The sequence below is a fragment of the Ostrinia furnacalis genome, unplaced genomic scaffold (genome assembly GCF_004193835.3).
Source record: "Ostrinia furnacalis isolate ACB-3 unplaced genomic scaffold, ASM419383v2 OfSCF2049, whole genome shotgun sequence".
In the NCBI taxonomy this organism is placed as follows: Eukaryota; Metazoa; Arthropoda; class Insecta; order Lepidoptera; family Crambidae; genus Ostrinia; species Ostrinia furnacalis.
Genome location: NW_021132288.1, coordinates 1024111 through 1039708, shown reverse-complemented (window position 1 = coordinate 1039708; position 15598 = coordinate 1024111). Strand labels below are relative to the sequence as shown.

The following is a 15598-nucleotide window of genomic DNA, read 5'->3' as shown; positions in this document are numbered from 1 at the left end:
TTCACCAATTTTGAACTATCAAGAGTCATAAGGGGGATGATGATCCATCTTTAGAACAAGCTTGCTTGGTGTTCCTACCTCTTATTGTATCTCTTTCATCAGTAACCTTTAATTAAGCTTATCGTATTTAAAAATAAATTACATCTTAAGATAATTGACCTCGTTATTAGCGGTTTCATTTTATCGATTCTGCGATCTATGTCAGTCACTCTGGTTCTGCTACGGATCTCCTCATTTCTGATTCGATCACAGGATCGGTCTTTGTGGAAATCCTTGGGGGAGGCCTTTGTCCAGCAGTGGACGTCTTTCAGCTGAAACGAACGAACGAACGGTTAGCGGTTTCTCTTTAACACAAATCACAATCACATTCAACATGAAAACGAAATGCCCCACACGATTGGCCCATGTCCTCAAAGTGCCAGACAGTGCGTCGCGATCACTTGTCGCGGCAGACGACGCGGCGCATGCCACTCCTGCGCACTACTATTAATAACAGCAACAGTCATCGAGACTATGTAGAAACACAATCAAAGTCTGTAGACTATTTTAGCATGAAAAGGGGAGGAGCGATAAATTAAGTTCGCTATCGGACACTTGATTCAGAGCTTTATTGCGGATATTAATATAATCTAATGATACTTGAATATGTAGTACCATATCCTTTAAAAGTTAGGTTACGATTTTGAGTCACACCTTTCGTCTATAGGATAGAATCTTTAACAGAAAATGACCAACAAGGTAACGTAGTTCTTTAACAAAACATAGTCCTATCTTACAAAAATGTTGAACAATTAGTTCGTTACTTACTACATTCGTAAGTTCTTTATTAAATTAAAGGTTCCTAAAATATCGGACTTTCTCCAACTTTGAAAAATAAGTTTGTTATTAAATCCCATATTTATAAACCATGGAGTGTTTTACTATTGGCTTAGAAACTTCATCGCTGAAACGCAATCCTAACGTCAACAATGCAGGCTCCATATTTAGGCGAAATTCAAACAAGCCCAAACAACCTGAGACTAAACACGCGAGCGATGCAATAACTACTGCAGCTGCACTTCATGCTTGTATTCATAAACGCATCTCATTTTTGATAGTTCTGAATAATTTAAGTTAGTAGGTAAATTCAAATTGATTCCAAAATTAAAAGCGATTAAAATATTAATACGATATTACATTCAACTGGTGCATAGGTAAGTAAAGAAATTCTTAATTAATTGCGGACATAAGTACTCGTATTATGCTTAATTATGTGTTATTATTAAAGTAATACATAAATAAATAAGTAGTCCTTTACCGTACTTTTTAAATAATCTTCTACGATTGACGAGTTATTCAATGTTTCCCGATGATACATTTTCAGAATTGTACAAATACCTACCTACACATTGAAATCAAGCAAACGAAATCAGCCTTGCTAAATACAATTTTATTAATCGATGATCATATTTTAAGAAATAAATCATTTGAATTTGAATTTGAAGCACATGATGTCGTGCCCTGAGTACCCGAGCAACTGCACGCAGGAGGATTTAATGAATGCTGCTGACAATGCCACTCTTGTAGCGGAGTTTTGGGCTGACACTAACTTGTACTGGCTGAAACNGCTGAAATATATTTAGATATCAAGTGGTTTATGAATACGGTCGCATTAGAAGTTTCATCACGCACGCGTATCGCTGCCCTCTGGCCGCGAGCGACGTAAAAGGGCTATTAATATTTCGCTATAACGTTTGTAGTAACCGACAGGTTCAAGGAACGACTTGAACAACAATCAATTTTGGTTCAATCTACTTGCAGGCAATAATTTTAGTTTAATTCTGAATCCTGTATTTCAGAAACTAGGACTTAGGTGATTATTGCCAGATTTCCCAAACTTTTCAATCAAATAAATATAATTATTATTTAGACAGCTATAACCACAGTTTTTCTGTCCTGTACTTATCTGAAACTTAGCCCTTTCGGACCGCTCCAATACAATTGTGCGGGTTACAAAATCGAGATTATCTCATTAGTTTTACATCGGAAGTGGATGGGCTGAGTATCGTACGATTGTGCGGGATGCGTTCTTTCACCTCCCGTGCAAATTTTGTCCGAAGCGCAGTTGGTGAGCAGGTTACAACCTGTACAGTTCATGACTGATTGCACTCCCCAACTTGGCGAAAGAAAGTGCCTACTATAGTTTTATTTTGTAATTGTAGTAATATACAAGTTAGTAAATAGACAAATAGATAAAAATAGCATCTTTTGATGATAACAGTGACTACTTGTAAGCAAAGACTTTGGCGTAACGGCTTAACGAACTTTACTGACACAATTGTATCGACGTGGGCCCTACAATACCTTATGCGTATTTTAAGTTTCTCATAATTATTAATTTTTCATGGTTTCCGCACCATGTTTCCGATTTTAAACGACGCTACTATCGCAGAGATGCTCAATGCATCTGGGGATGAGAGCGATGACAACGACAAAAGCTAGTTTCGTCTACTTCAGATGAACTACTCCTCTTCTTCTGATGAAGGCTCAGACATTCATGACGATACATACCTCTGAGTATGCAAGCGGCATAGCAGACGAAGCCCTTCAATCGTCAACATCTTCCAGGAGATGCTGTTCATGATCCAGGAGATATTAAAACTCCATAGGAATATTTCGAGCGCTATATTTACTGTTGAGCTCATGGAACAGATGGTTTTGCCCACAAATCAATATTAAATGGCAAATACTGGTATAAAATTGAAACCTCTTTATTCCTTACGGGTTATAAATACGTTTTTCGAAATACATGCCATTGATACAATTTCTAAAACCCTTACAATTTTGACCCTCACAATTGTACGTGGGAAGTGAAGGGCCCAGTTTGATACAATTGTTGGTATATGAATTTTCCAAGATGGCGGCGGAAAATCTGGAAAATTATAGCAGATTCGTAATCTGCGGCCCCAAATTACCTAAAATTCATGTTCAAAATTACAAATTTCTTTCTAGTTTAAGCGCGGGTCCGAAAGGGTTAAAGCCAGGAGAAGGACATAGGATACTTTTTATCCCGTTATTTATTGCCATTAAGGCGGAACAAAGTTCGCCGGGTCAGCTAGTTTAGTATAAGACTGACTGGCCGTAATTAAAATAGATCTTCATATAAGAGCTGATCTTGATCCACCGCAACTTTTATAAGTGAGGAGTGTCTTTTCAAAAGGGGATACCTACATTCTATCTTATTTTTCACAAAATGGGAAAAACTTATATGGGAAATATTTACAGACCTACCGAAAAGCATTGTTTCTGTTATGAAACTATTTCATTACAGTGTTCTAACTACACTTTTTGCCAAAAAAATATGACTTGTTAATTTAAAGTTACAGAGTTCAGAAAAATCATAATATCCTCTTTTGACACGGATCTTTTATAATATCCCCCTTTGTTCTGTACTTACTGTAAATATCCCCTTTAGTTGTGCCTACTATTTTGTAAATATCCTCTTTTGTATTGTACATCTCAAGATTTTAAATGATAATAAAACCACAGAATAATAATAAGTACTACGTACAGAAGTTTTACTTCGCGAAGGTATTTAAAAAAATGTATGCTCAATGTCATTAACAATATGGTGTAATTTAGCTTGTCTCAAGAGTCAAGCAAGTTTGTCAGAAGTTTTGTTGACAAACGTCAGTGATCGGTACTGCGCCGAAGCTATAGGGCTGACTTCGGTAAAATGATGTGACGTGAGGTGCCAATCTGCAGAAAATGGCGGAGGAAATACATGATTTAGCATGAATTATCATGAATAATATTAACTACTTATTTACCTCTCAGTGTCTTCAGGCAACTTAAAAAAGTACATTCTGTGTTTTTATTATTATTTAGGCAGTTAAATACTGCACAGTATTTAGTACACCATTTTCTTTATTTTTTTCCATCATACACAAGAATACGCGTGCGTGAGTCAATGTTCGCTCGTATGTGAGGCCTTGTCGAATAGTACTCTTGTAGGGGGCAATCGTGCGTGTTTTGTTTTCGATGTAAACTCGCGGAGATGAACAGGCCTGATATTACGATCATTTAAAACTTAGTAGGGCAGCCTACCTCCATGTCCCTCGGCGCAGCGGTCACACGCGCGTCCCGCGAAGCCTTCACGGCAAGCACAGAGGCCGGAGCGCGCGTCGCACGCCGCCGCCAGCGCGCCCGCGCCGCACGCGCAAGCCACGCACGCTGCGCCCGCGCCCGCGCCCGTGCCGTTGTCTAGCCCGAACCAGTAGCCTTCCTGGTGATGAAGATTTTTGTCTTGAAATTTTAATTTTGCTTATGATACTGATTTATTATCAGACTGAAGATGCAATCGTTGGTGGATCCAGTCGATCCACGATCTGATCGAGCTTGCCAAAACGATGATTGTTCAAGAAGGTCTACGGAAGTTTTAGTATCAGCTACTTTGTGTCATTAAGTTTCTATTTGCCCGAGATTGGTACATAATCAGAATTTTGCATGACGAATAAAAAGAAGAAGCTACTTAGTTAAAACTAATGGAATTTATGATAATGTAGAGTGTGACATACTATAGTTTTAATAGGTTAGGTTTTAGCAGCAAAAGCAAGGCTGTTCACAGTCTTTTCATATTCAATACACGTTTGAATTTAATAAGTTTCAATGATTTTATCACTTTACTGCACTATAAACACACAATAACACCAGTTTTGGAACACTAGTCTATTAAAAATAAGTTAAATAATTATTAGACGAGAGAACCACAACATGATTTCTTTCCAACTACCCTCCACAAAATTATTTTTTGTTCAATAGTTCAAAACTAAAAATGGCGCGCAATCACCAGGTGTCGCCACTGAGCCGGAAACACGAAGTCAATACAAGTACTAAAAAGGGTAGGAAAATCGACGGGAAACGGAAGCGAAGCAATAATATAAAGCTTCCAGTGAAGGTCAAGTTTTGTAATATAAAATTAATCGGAGTGGGACTTCTTGGCGGGAAAATGAATGATTAGCAATTGTCTTTAATTTGTGTTTATTTTTGGTGATTTTTTTTTGTCAAAGAATCCTCTAACAAGAACAAAATCAAATTGGCGGGCAAGTCAACTCTCTTTTACTGATTTGTATATTTTTTGTGACTATTTTTCTGAGACACAGGCCGGTTTCAGGGTGGCATGGCAGGCAGCTGCTACCTGGAGTGGTAAGAGAGCCCCAGTAGCCGAAGTCACAGCTGCAGTTCTAAGCTAAGTTAATAAGTACCTCGCATTGGTCGCAGCGCGCTCCCTCGGTGTGCGGCGGACACGTGAGACACAGCCCGGTGTCGGGGTGGCAGGGCGCGCCGCCGCACGCGCACGGTTGGCAGCTGCTACCTGGAGTGGTGGGCGAGCCCGAGTAGTTGTTGTCACAGCTGGAGGGCTAAGTCAATCAATAAGTACCTCGCACTGGTCGCAGCGAGCGCCCTTCGTATGCGGCGGACAGGTAAGATAGAGAGACACCAGTGTCTTGGTGGCAGGGCGCGCCGCTGCACGCGCACGGACGGCAGCTGTTGCCCGAGGTAGTCTAGCCCCAGTACCCGCTATCATAGCTGCAGGGATAAGTCAGTAAGTACCTCGCACTGGTCACAACGTGCGCCCTCCGTGTGCGGCGGACACGTGAGACACAGCCCGGTGTCGGGGTGGCAGGGCGCGCCGCCGCGCGCGCACAGATGATAGCTACTACCTGGGGTGGTCGGCGAGCCTTTGTAGCCGCTGTTATAGCTGCAGGGCTAAGTGGATAAGTACCTCGCACTGGTCGCAGCGCGCTCCCTCTGTGTGCGGCGGACACGTGAGACACAGCCCGGTGTCGAGGTGGCAGGGCGCGCCGCCGCACGCGAACGGATGATAGCTACTGCCTGGGGTGGTCGGCGTGCCTTGGGAGAACCCCAGTAGCTGACGTCACAACCGCAGGGCTAAGTGAATTCAATAAGTACCTCGCACTGGTCGCAGCGCGCTCCTTCGGTGTGCGGCGGACACGTGAGACACAGCCCGGTGTCGGGGTGGCAGGGCGCGCCGCCGCACGCGCACCGTTGGCAACTGCTGCCTGGAGTCGTGGGCGAGCCCCAGTAGCTGACGTCACAGCTGCAGGGCCATGTCAATAAGTACCTCGCACTGGTCGCATCGCGCTCCCTCTGTATGCGGCGGGCAGGTAAGACACAGCCCGGTGTCGGGGTGGCAGGGCGCGCCGCCGCACGCGCACGGTTGGCAGCTGCTGCCTGGAGTGGTGGGCGAGCCCCAGTAGCCGAAGTCACAGCTGTAAGAACAGGTCATTTAGTTTCCACTCCATGAGGCCGATCCGTTTTAACCAGAGGGCCTAGTATGAGTTTCACTAGTGAGCGTGTCAAAAATGACATTAAATGTATGACGGATTGTACAGCGCCCCTAGCGGGAAACGTTTAAAAACTAAAATTTTTATACATTTTCTAAACGCGCTCACAACGTATTCATACGTTTGATGTAAACTCACACTCAGCCCACAGGGCTATCGTTTTCGTGCTCAATAGCTACCACTAGCATGTGACAAAGTGTTTACTATACAATGGGGCGTCATCCTGGTTAGTGAAAAAGCTATCAGTCATCCTACTGTTTTAGCGCTCACCAGCTGGCGCCACTTTCTTAGCCACCAGCAAGTGCCAGAGCCTTACTCTACAGTGGCGCCAGCTGATGAGCATTAAAAGTAACTATAGTTCTTAGAAGCAAAGGAAGGGTTAAGAAAGACAACACTCCTCACTCTGACCAGACGGGTTGGGGAATATTCAAGTTGACAAAGTCCCTTAGTCGCCATTTTCGACATAAACGGGACAAGTGGGTGGGGGTGATCTGATTATAACTGCCTGAACCACACAGCAATAACGATTTCCACTTCCACTACCAGACTAAGACCTCTCTCAAGGGTTCTCTGAAGGATTCAAAGGGCTCTCTGAAATTGTCGGAGTAATGAGTGGATTTGACAAGGGTCCTTACTGTTCGCAGTGATCGCCGGTGTAGCCGTCAGGACACTGCGTGCAGACGAAGGCGTCGCCAGAAGCGCCCGCCAGCGCGCAGTTGGGGCTGAAGTTGTTGGACGCCTCGTACAGCGGGCAAGCGCACGGTTTGCACGCGCCCTGACAACAAAAACAAATGAATTAATGTATTTATTTACTAAACATAGCGCGGTTTTCTAAAGGTTCGGCCAAACCAACGCGATCACACGCGATCAGCCGGCGTGCAGCGATGGCGACCAGACTTAAATGCATTGATCGCCATCGCTGCACGCCGGCTGATCGCGTGTGATCGAGTTGGTTTGGCCGAACCTTAAATGCAGCGCGACGCGAAAGTGTCTTTCTTGCTCTTGTGTATTTAACCATGTCTTTGTATCGAATGGTAAAGAAGTTCTGTTTACCTGCACCGGATTGCCGTAATGTCCCGGTAAGCACCGCTCGCAGTGTGGCCCGGTAGTGTTGTGTTGACATTCCCCACAAGGTCCATCCACTGCACAAACAATAAGATAAATTGTATAGCAAATACAGCCCGAATTAAAGCGCATCTCCAAGAGTGATTTTGCACTATGCCTCAGAATATCTTTTTTACACAAAGGGCTACTGCTCTGACCATAGAGCTAGGGAGACATTTTAATGTGTCAAAAATATTTGGTGGCGTAGGGTAAAAGTGAATGACATAAGATTTTTGCCTCAATTTAGACGAAGCGCTAGTATGAGGACTATCCATCTAAGCTTTATTGATCAAAAGGTAAATCCCAATAGGCTACTTTCCTAAAAAAATTTTTTTGTCCGTAATGTTTAATATCAAAAAATATTGGACACGTATATTTTTTTTTTGTCAATCTAACAAATAATTACATAGTTATGGTGCATTGAAGTTCCGCACGACGTCACAACGTGCGGCACTTTTATGCACGCATTGACGTCACGGGCCTCTTCTTATGAACTTTGGCGCGCTTTATCTCTTTAAATTTTCATTAGTTTGAAAAAGTGAAAAATACGTGTAGAGTATTTTTTGATAAGTTAACTGACGGACTAATTAAAACTCTTGCTTTTTGACCCAGGAAACATCCCCATTACCCTCAGTGCACGTAGCGTGTCCGTTGCACGCGCACGGCACGCACTCGATGCGCGGGCGCGCGGCCGGCGCGCGCTGCACACGCACGTGGCCCCAGGCGCAGCGCGCGCACCACGCGCCGCCGTAGCCCGCCGGGCACGCGCACGTCTCGCGTGCTATGTCTACAGATGAACTGCCGCGGATTTCTGCGCCTTCGAGGCGGACCTGGAACGGAGCAATCGTTTTAATTCTCCCACAAAGAAGATCTGTGCACGCACGAGCAAGTACTTATACGTGTAGGAGTTTGGTGTTTAAAGGTCTTCGAAATTGCTTTACTAACTGACATAGGCGTTGGAATAAAAATATTAGCGTGTACGACGGTTCCGCCCGTTTTCACCATCAATCCCTAATTTATAAGTGACCCCTATGGTAGAACATAATATGAATTTTGTTTTCATAGGGGTCACTTAAAAATTAGTCTCACGAACAGAAAGAAATTGCTTGTACAATTATTTTCTTCACTATTTTTTTTAATCGTAACAGATCTACCTAAATAACTTGTGAGTCAAGTTGTTCAGATTTACAGAATACCATATTTCCTATCGAATTATTTCAATACATTTTGAACCTTAGGTACATAAAAGGCCATTGAAAATTTTTGTTAACCATCTCTGATGGAAGACATCATTTTCCCACCTCGTCTTGGTCAAAGTGGAAGTGCGCCCTCAGCATGACAGCCTGCAAGTCCATCAGCACGTCCATAAGCTGCACCCTAGTAGCAGGCTCCGAGGCCTCCTCGGAGGAGTACCAGTGGCCTTCCACCAGGGGCGCCACGATCTCCACCTGCCCCGGCTGCTCGTGACTGGTGTTGGCGAACGCTAGTTTTGTACCATCTGTAAAAATGTCGTAATAAATTGGGAGTTATACAAAACAGACACTTTTAGGTATTACAGTACTTTTATTATTCTGTGGTATCACTTGTATTTAAAATTTGTAAAAATATTAAAATTAAATAACGTCCTAGAATCTAGCACCACGTTGGGCGCCAAATTAAGTATTAAGTTTTTTAGTCTGTCCAGCGGATATCTGTTACATTGATAGTTTTATTTTTGTGTGTCTTTCAATAGTGTAGGGTAAGTCTCCAGTAAAAGATCTTTAAACCATTTCAATTTGTCCGAGAACATTATAATTACAATGATTGGCGTAAAGTTCATCACTGCGTGTTCTTTGAAACTCAAACATATTTGTATTCATGGCACGTTCTGATAAATAATGGTCTGTTACCTTTGTCGAAACATCGAGGCCAGTCAGTCAGAACACCACATTGGGCGCCAACTTCTACCACCATTTTTTTTTTAATTCCCAACTGAAGAAACATCTTTGTATTCATGGCACGTTCTGATAGATAGTGATCTGTTACCTTTGTCGAAACATCGAGANGCTCCCTCTGTATGCGGCGGGCAGGTAAGACACAGCCCGGTGTCGGGGTGGCAGGGCGCGCCGCCGCACGCGCACGGTTGGCAGCTGCTGCCTGGAGTCGTGGGCGAGCCCCAGTAGCCGAAGTCACAGCTGTAACAACATCATCAGATCAGTCTCCACTGCAGTAACACGATTTCCTTAATTCTATAAGACACAAATGGGAGGACATGGCTTACAATCCCAACGCTGGCCGGCTTGGAAGACGGAGAGAAGTCGAAGCTGTAATAACACCAGGTTGTTCACTCTCTACTGCAGTAGGACAACTCTCTCTTTTACCAGAGCAAAAGAGAAGGATTTGGCTTGTACTCCCCTCGCTGATTAGACAGGTTGGGGAGGCCTGATGTCGCATATTTTGTCCTTATACGAGCACGATCGTACATTCTGCTACCTGCCGTCCTAACGCTGCTGCCCTGGACGACCTGGGCACAGCTTCCTTCCTATCATACCTTATTATGTCTAAGTATTTATTGTTAGGCAGGGCTAGGGCTCTAGGGACTTAGTGTCTTAGGGAATAGGGACTCTAGGCTCACTAGGGAGTTAGTTTCCTTCCTGACCGTATATCCCGAGCACGGTATCATGGTATACATTTTATTGTAAATAGCTACATAGTAAGAATAGTCCTTACTGTTCGCAGTGGTCGCCGGTGTAGCCGTCAGGACACTGCGTGCAGACGAAGGCGTCGCCAGAAGCTCCCGCCAGCGCGCAGTTTGGGCTGAAGTTGTTGGACGCCTCATACAGCGGGCAAGCGCACGGCTTGCACGCGCCCTGACAACAAAACAAATGAATTAATGTATTTACTAAACATAGCGCGGTTTTCTAAAGGTTCGGCCAAACCAACACGATCACACGCGATCAGCCGGCATGCAGCGATGGCGACCAGACTTAAATGCATTGATCGCCATCGCTGCACGCCGGCTGATCGCGTGAGATCGCGTTGGTTTGGCCGAACCTTAAGTCAGCGACGAGCAATGGCATTCCTTGCTTACATCCTACATGCCAAAATGTAGCGCGACGCGAAAGTGTCTCTCTTGCTCTTGTGTCTAATTATGTCTTTGTATAATATGTCTTTGTATCGAATGGTAAAGAAGTTCTGTTTACCTGCACCGGATTCCCGTAATGTCCTGGCAAACATCGCTCGCAGTGTGGCCCGGTAGTGTTGTGTTGACATTCCCCACAGGGTCCATCCACTGCACAAACAATAAGACAAATTGTATAGCAAATACATCCCGAATTAAAGCGCATCTCCAAGAGTGATTTTGCACTATGCCTTAGAATATCTTTTTTACACGAAGGGCTACTGCTCTGACCATAGAGCTAGGGAGACATTTTAATGTGTCGAAAATATCTGGTGGCGTAGGGTAAAAGTGGATGACTAAGATTTTTGCCTCAATTTAGACGAAGTGCTAGTATGAGGACTATCCATCTAAGCTTTATTGATCAAAGGGTAAAGAAGAACATCTGCTTGTTCTGGCTATTGGACAACTTGTAAATTACCTACCTACATAACATTTGTTAATTTCTCATGTAAGTGACTGTAAGATTCTTAATGAGAAATAAATGTTCTTTACACCTAAATCTCNACATCCCCATTACCCTCAGTGCACGTAGCGTGTCCGTTGCACGCGCACGGCACGCACTCGATGCGCGGGCGCGCGGCCGGCGCGCGCTGCACACGCACGTGGCCCCAGGCGCAGCGCGCGCACCACGCGCCGCCGTAGCCCGCCGGGCACGCGCACGTCTCGCGTGCTATGTCTACAGATGAACTGCCGCGGATTTCTGCGCCTTCGAGGCGGACCTGGAACGGAGCAATCGTTTTAATTCTCCCACAAAGAAGATCTGTGCACGCACGAGCAAGTACTTATACGTGTAGGAGTTTGGTGTTTAAAGGTCTTCGAAATTGCTTTACTAACTGACATAGGCGTTGGAATAAAAATATTAGCGTGTACGACGGTTCCGCCCGTTTTCACCATCAATCCCTAATTTATAAGTGACCCCTATGGTAGAACATAATATGAATTTTGTTTTCATAGGGGTCACTTAAAAATTAGTCTCACGAACAGAAAGAAATTGCTTGTACAATTATTTTCTTCACTATTTTTTTTAATCGTAACAGATCTACCTAAATAACTTGTGAGTCAAGTTGTTCAGATTTACAGAATACCATATTGCCTATCGAATTATTTCAATACATTTTGAACCTTAGGTACATAAAAGGCCATTGAAAATTTTTGTTAACCATCTCTGATGGAAGACATCATTTTCCCACCTCGTCTTGGTCAAAGTGGAAGTGCGCCCTCAGCATGACAGCCTTCAAGTCCATGAGCACGTCCATAAGCTGCACCCTAGTAGCAGGCTCCGAGGCCTCCTCGAAGGAGTACCAGTGGCCTTCCACCAGGGGCGCCACTATCTCCATCTGCCCCGGCTGCCGCGACTCGTGCCCACATTTTTTTTAAAGATTATTAGAAATGTGTATTGCGCAAATTACTAATAGTCCGGTTAGCCCCTTGTGGTAAGCTAAAAAAGCTGGTGTTACGAGTGGGCTCACCACAATAGTCGAGCGGCGGTGGGATTCGAACCCGCGTTCCTCGGATCTCGAGTCGGCCAGTCCGACCCATTCACCGTTCGGCTATCGTGGCATTCACCGTTCGGCTATTGTGGCATTCACCGTTCGGCTATCGTGGTTATAAATGAAACTTGGTGAGACCTCACCTCGTCCTGGTCGAAGTGGAAGTGCGCCCTCAGCATGACAGCCTTCAAGTCCATGAGCACGTCCATGAGCTGCACCCTAGTAGCAGGCTCCGAGGCCTCCTCGAAGGAGTACCAGTGGCCCTCCACTAGAGGCGCCACTATCTCCACCTGCCCCGGCTGCTCGTGACTGGTGTTTGCGAACGCTAGTTTTGTACCATCTGTAAAAAAGTCATTATAAATTAGGAGTTGTGCAAATCATACACTTAAATTACTTGTATAAAATATTAAAATTAAAACTTAGAATCTAGCACTACGTTGGGCGCCAAATTAAGTATTATGTTTTTAGTCTGTCCAACAGATATCTGTTACATTGATAGTTTTATTTTTGTGTGTCTTTCAATGGTGTAGGGTAAGTCTCTAGTAAAAGATCTTTAAACCATTTCAATTTGTCCGACAACATTATAATTACAATGAGTAGGCGTAAAGTTCATCACTGCATGTTCTTTGAAACTCAAACATCTTTGTATTCATGGCACGTTCTGATAGATAATGATCTGTTACCTTTGTCGAAACATCGAGACCAGTCAGTCAGAACACTACGTTGGGCGCCAACTTCTACCACCATTTTTTTAAAATTCCCAACTGAAGAAACATCTTTGTATTAATGGCACGTTCTGATAGATAATGATCTGCTACCTTTGCCGAAACATCGAGGCCAGTCAGTCAGAACACCACGTTGGGCGCCAACTTCTACCACCATTTTTTTAATTCACAACTGAAGAAACATCTTTGTATTCATGGCACGTTCTGATAGATAATGATCTGCTACCTTTGCCGAAACATCGAGGCCAGTCAGTCAGAACACCATGTTGGGCGCCAACTTTTACCACCATATTTTTTTTTAATCCTAACCTAAGTAGGTATCCTTCTTTACTAACTTACCAGCAGCTATAAGTATGACGTCAGGCCCAACGGTGGGGTTTCCCCCCGTGTCGCCCCGCACCACCCCCCAGAACATAGTGGCGCGAAGCTCCGCCCCATACGACGAGAGTTGTTCCCCGCCCCACGACTGTGTAATCCAGTAGTATAGCTCCCAGCCTTCTACCTGAAAATAAAAAGAGATTTTGTAAAAGTAGTAAGTTATGATTTTTTAGGCTTCAATCAGTGCCAGATGTATTGGTATAGTGACCGGTTTTCCTGATTAACGCCCGTATTCACAAACGATGCATGCTGAAGTGAAGCAGAAAATCGAACGCACAACGTTGAATAGAATTGTGATTGGTTCGTGTGTCACCCTGAACGTCCACGCGCACTGTGAGACCTCATCTATACTTATAATAAATCTGTAGAGAGGTCAATTCTGTACATGAAATATATTTTCAAAATAACTATCAGGGGGTGATTAGTGATCGATACTGATGCCAAAAATGCAATCAGTAAATTTTTTGTCTGTCTGTCTGTCTGTCCGTCTGTCTGTCTGTATGTTCCTTATAGAAACAAAAACTACTTGAAGGATTTTAACGAAACTTAGTACAATTATTCTTCGTACTCCTGGGCAGGTTATAGGATACTTAGGAATTCCCACGGGCACGGGAATTAGCGGGAAAATCCTTTTGTATGAAAAATCTAAATTGCTTAAGTTAGACGCTTGAAATTTGGCATGCAGGTACCTTAGTAAACTTAAAGCTTAGTTACAACAGGATATTGCAAAATTCCCACGGGACCGGGAGTTAGCGGGAAAAAACATTTGTATGAAAAATCTAAACCGCTTAAGTTAGACGCTTGAAATTTGGCATGCAGGTACCTTAGTAAACTCAAAGCTTAGTTACAAGAGGATATTGCAAAATTCCCACGGGAACGGGAGTTAGCGGGAAAAAACATTTGTATGAAAAAATCTAAACCGCGTAAGATAGATGAAGGGGGTAAAACGGGATCCACGCGTACGAAGTCGCGGGCGGCCGCTAGTACTTAATAATGTTTGTGAATACGGGCGTAAATACCGGTCCGTTTTATTTAAGTTCATTATTGACCGCGGCTAAATGGGGAGCAGTGATTGTTAGCCACCGCTCCTGTACCCAGGATATGAGGTTAGGACAGTTGCAATTAGCTAGTAAGCAGAGAGTCCCTAAGATAGTAGCTCTCAGATGCAACTGTGCAAAACTACCGATAAAAAGGCAACTTCTTACCTCGTAACTAATGAGAAAGGGTTTTCCATGATCATCAATGGAAGGTTCCAAGGTTTCGTTTGCCATAATGTCGCTGATCAGCCAAGCTTCTCCCATGGGCAGGATGACCTGTAAACAAAAGTTTTCACGCCCTGATAATTACAGGTGATATGTAATTGTGACTCATTTTAATAGGTACTATTACTATGAATCACATTGATAATATGATTAAATAAGTTTATCTGAAATTCATTTATTAACCAATATGTCAATATCAGTTACGATCCGATTGTGAAATGAAAATTCATGATCCTGAATAAATTGTTAATTGACAAACCAAGATTCAGGCGAGCTATGTCGTGGAAATAAACTATATGCACCATTATTATTATTATTATTATTGGTTTTGGGCCTTCATTTGCGCCAGCTCGACCAGGTTTGATCTATTGTGGCAGCCCTTGTCTTTAGAGTTCACTGCTTAGTCCCGTTGAGTCTATAAATTTCCAGATTCTATGGAGCCTGATATCTGCTATCTCATCCGGGTGCATGATGTGTCGCCCGAGATGGATACTTCTTTTGCTCATAAGCGGGCCGCATGAGCAAAGCTCATATGCACCATAGCCAAACGGTGCAAAAGTCGGACTGGCTATCCGAAATCCGAGTAACACTGGTTCGAATCCCGCTACCACTGGATTACTGTGGTGAACCCATTTACTCGTATTTCATAAGCATATTGTTATTGAGCTTAGGCTGTTTTAATACGTGAGGATTTCATCATTGCCACTTTCACACAAGTGGAATACGCACGCGGGGGGTCGGGGAACGCGGGGCAGTACCGTGCGTGATTATAAATCCGCACGATAAGTAGGTATCTCCTTCTTGTCGTAACGACAACAAACCCATACAGAGTCGGCCCAAAACTTATAGACCCAAACACCCTTAGTATGAGGGATCATGTTTCTATTTAAAAAAGTATCAAACAGAACTCACATCTCTCGGCGGGTCCGCCGTATCATGCGCAGGCGCACAGGCATCAGCTACGTGCGCGCAGTAGCAAGGCGCGCAGCGCGGGCCCGCCCAGAAGTGCCCCGCTGCGCACGCGTCACAACGCTCGCCCACCACGTTCGCCTGGAGAAAGGGATATAGCAATAGAAGGTAAATGTTTGCCGACACAACCCTGGTACCCCCAGTATTATTTTTTATGCATAAC

The 15598-nt window shown here is 43.9% G+C and overlaps 1 protein-coding gene across 1 annotated transcript in view; it reads right to left on the bottom strand.

Annotated features, from left to right (window-relative positions):
- Positions 1-15509, bottom strand: part of LOC114354400 (laminin subunit alpha-1-like) — a 108049-nt gene extending 92540 nt beyond the window's left edge. Inside the window, exons 1-9 of the mRNA XM_028306770.1 lie at positions 15379-15509; positions 14410-14517; positions 13166-13328; positions 12245-12441; positions 11129-11330; positions 10634-10722; positions 10161-10300; positions 6125-6272; positions 4087-4264 (exon numbers count right to left, since the gene is read on the bottom strand). Of these exons, the coding sequence (XP_028162571.1) occupies positions 4087-4264; positions 6125-6272; positions 10161-10300; positions 10634-10722; positions 11129-11330; positions 12245-12441; positions 13166-13328; positions 14410-14505 (1213 nt within the window). The 5' untranslated portion in view covers positions 14506-14517; positions 15379-15509. The remainder of the gene's footprint in view (positions 1-4086; positions 4265-6124; positions 6273-10160; positions 10301-10633; positions 10723-11128; positions 11331-12244; positions 12442-13165; positions 13329-14409; positions 14518-15378) is intronic.
- Positions 15510-15598: the final 89 nt, after the last annotated feature.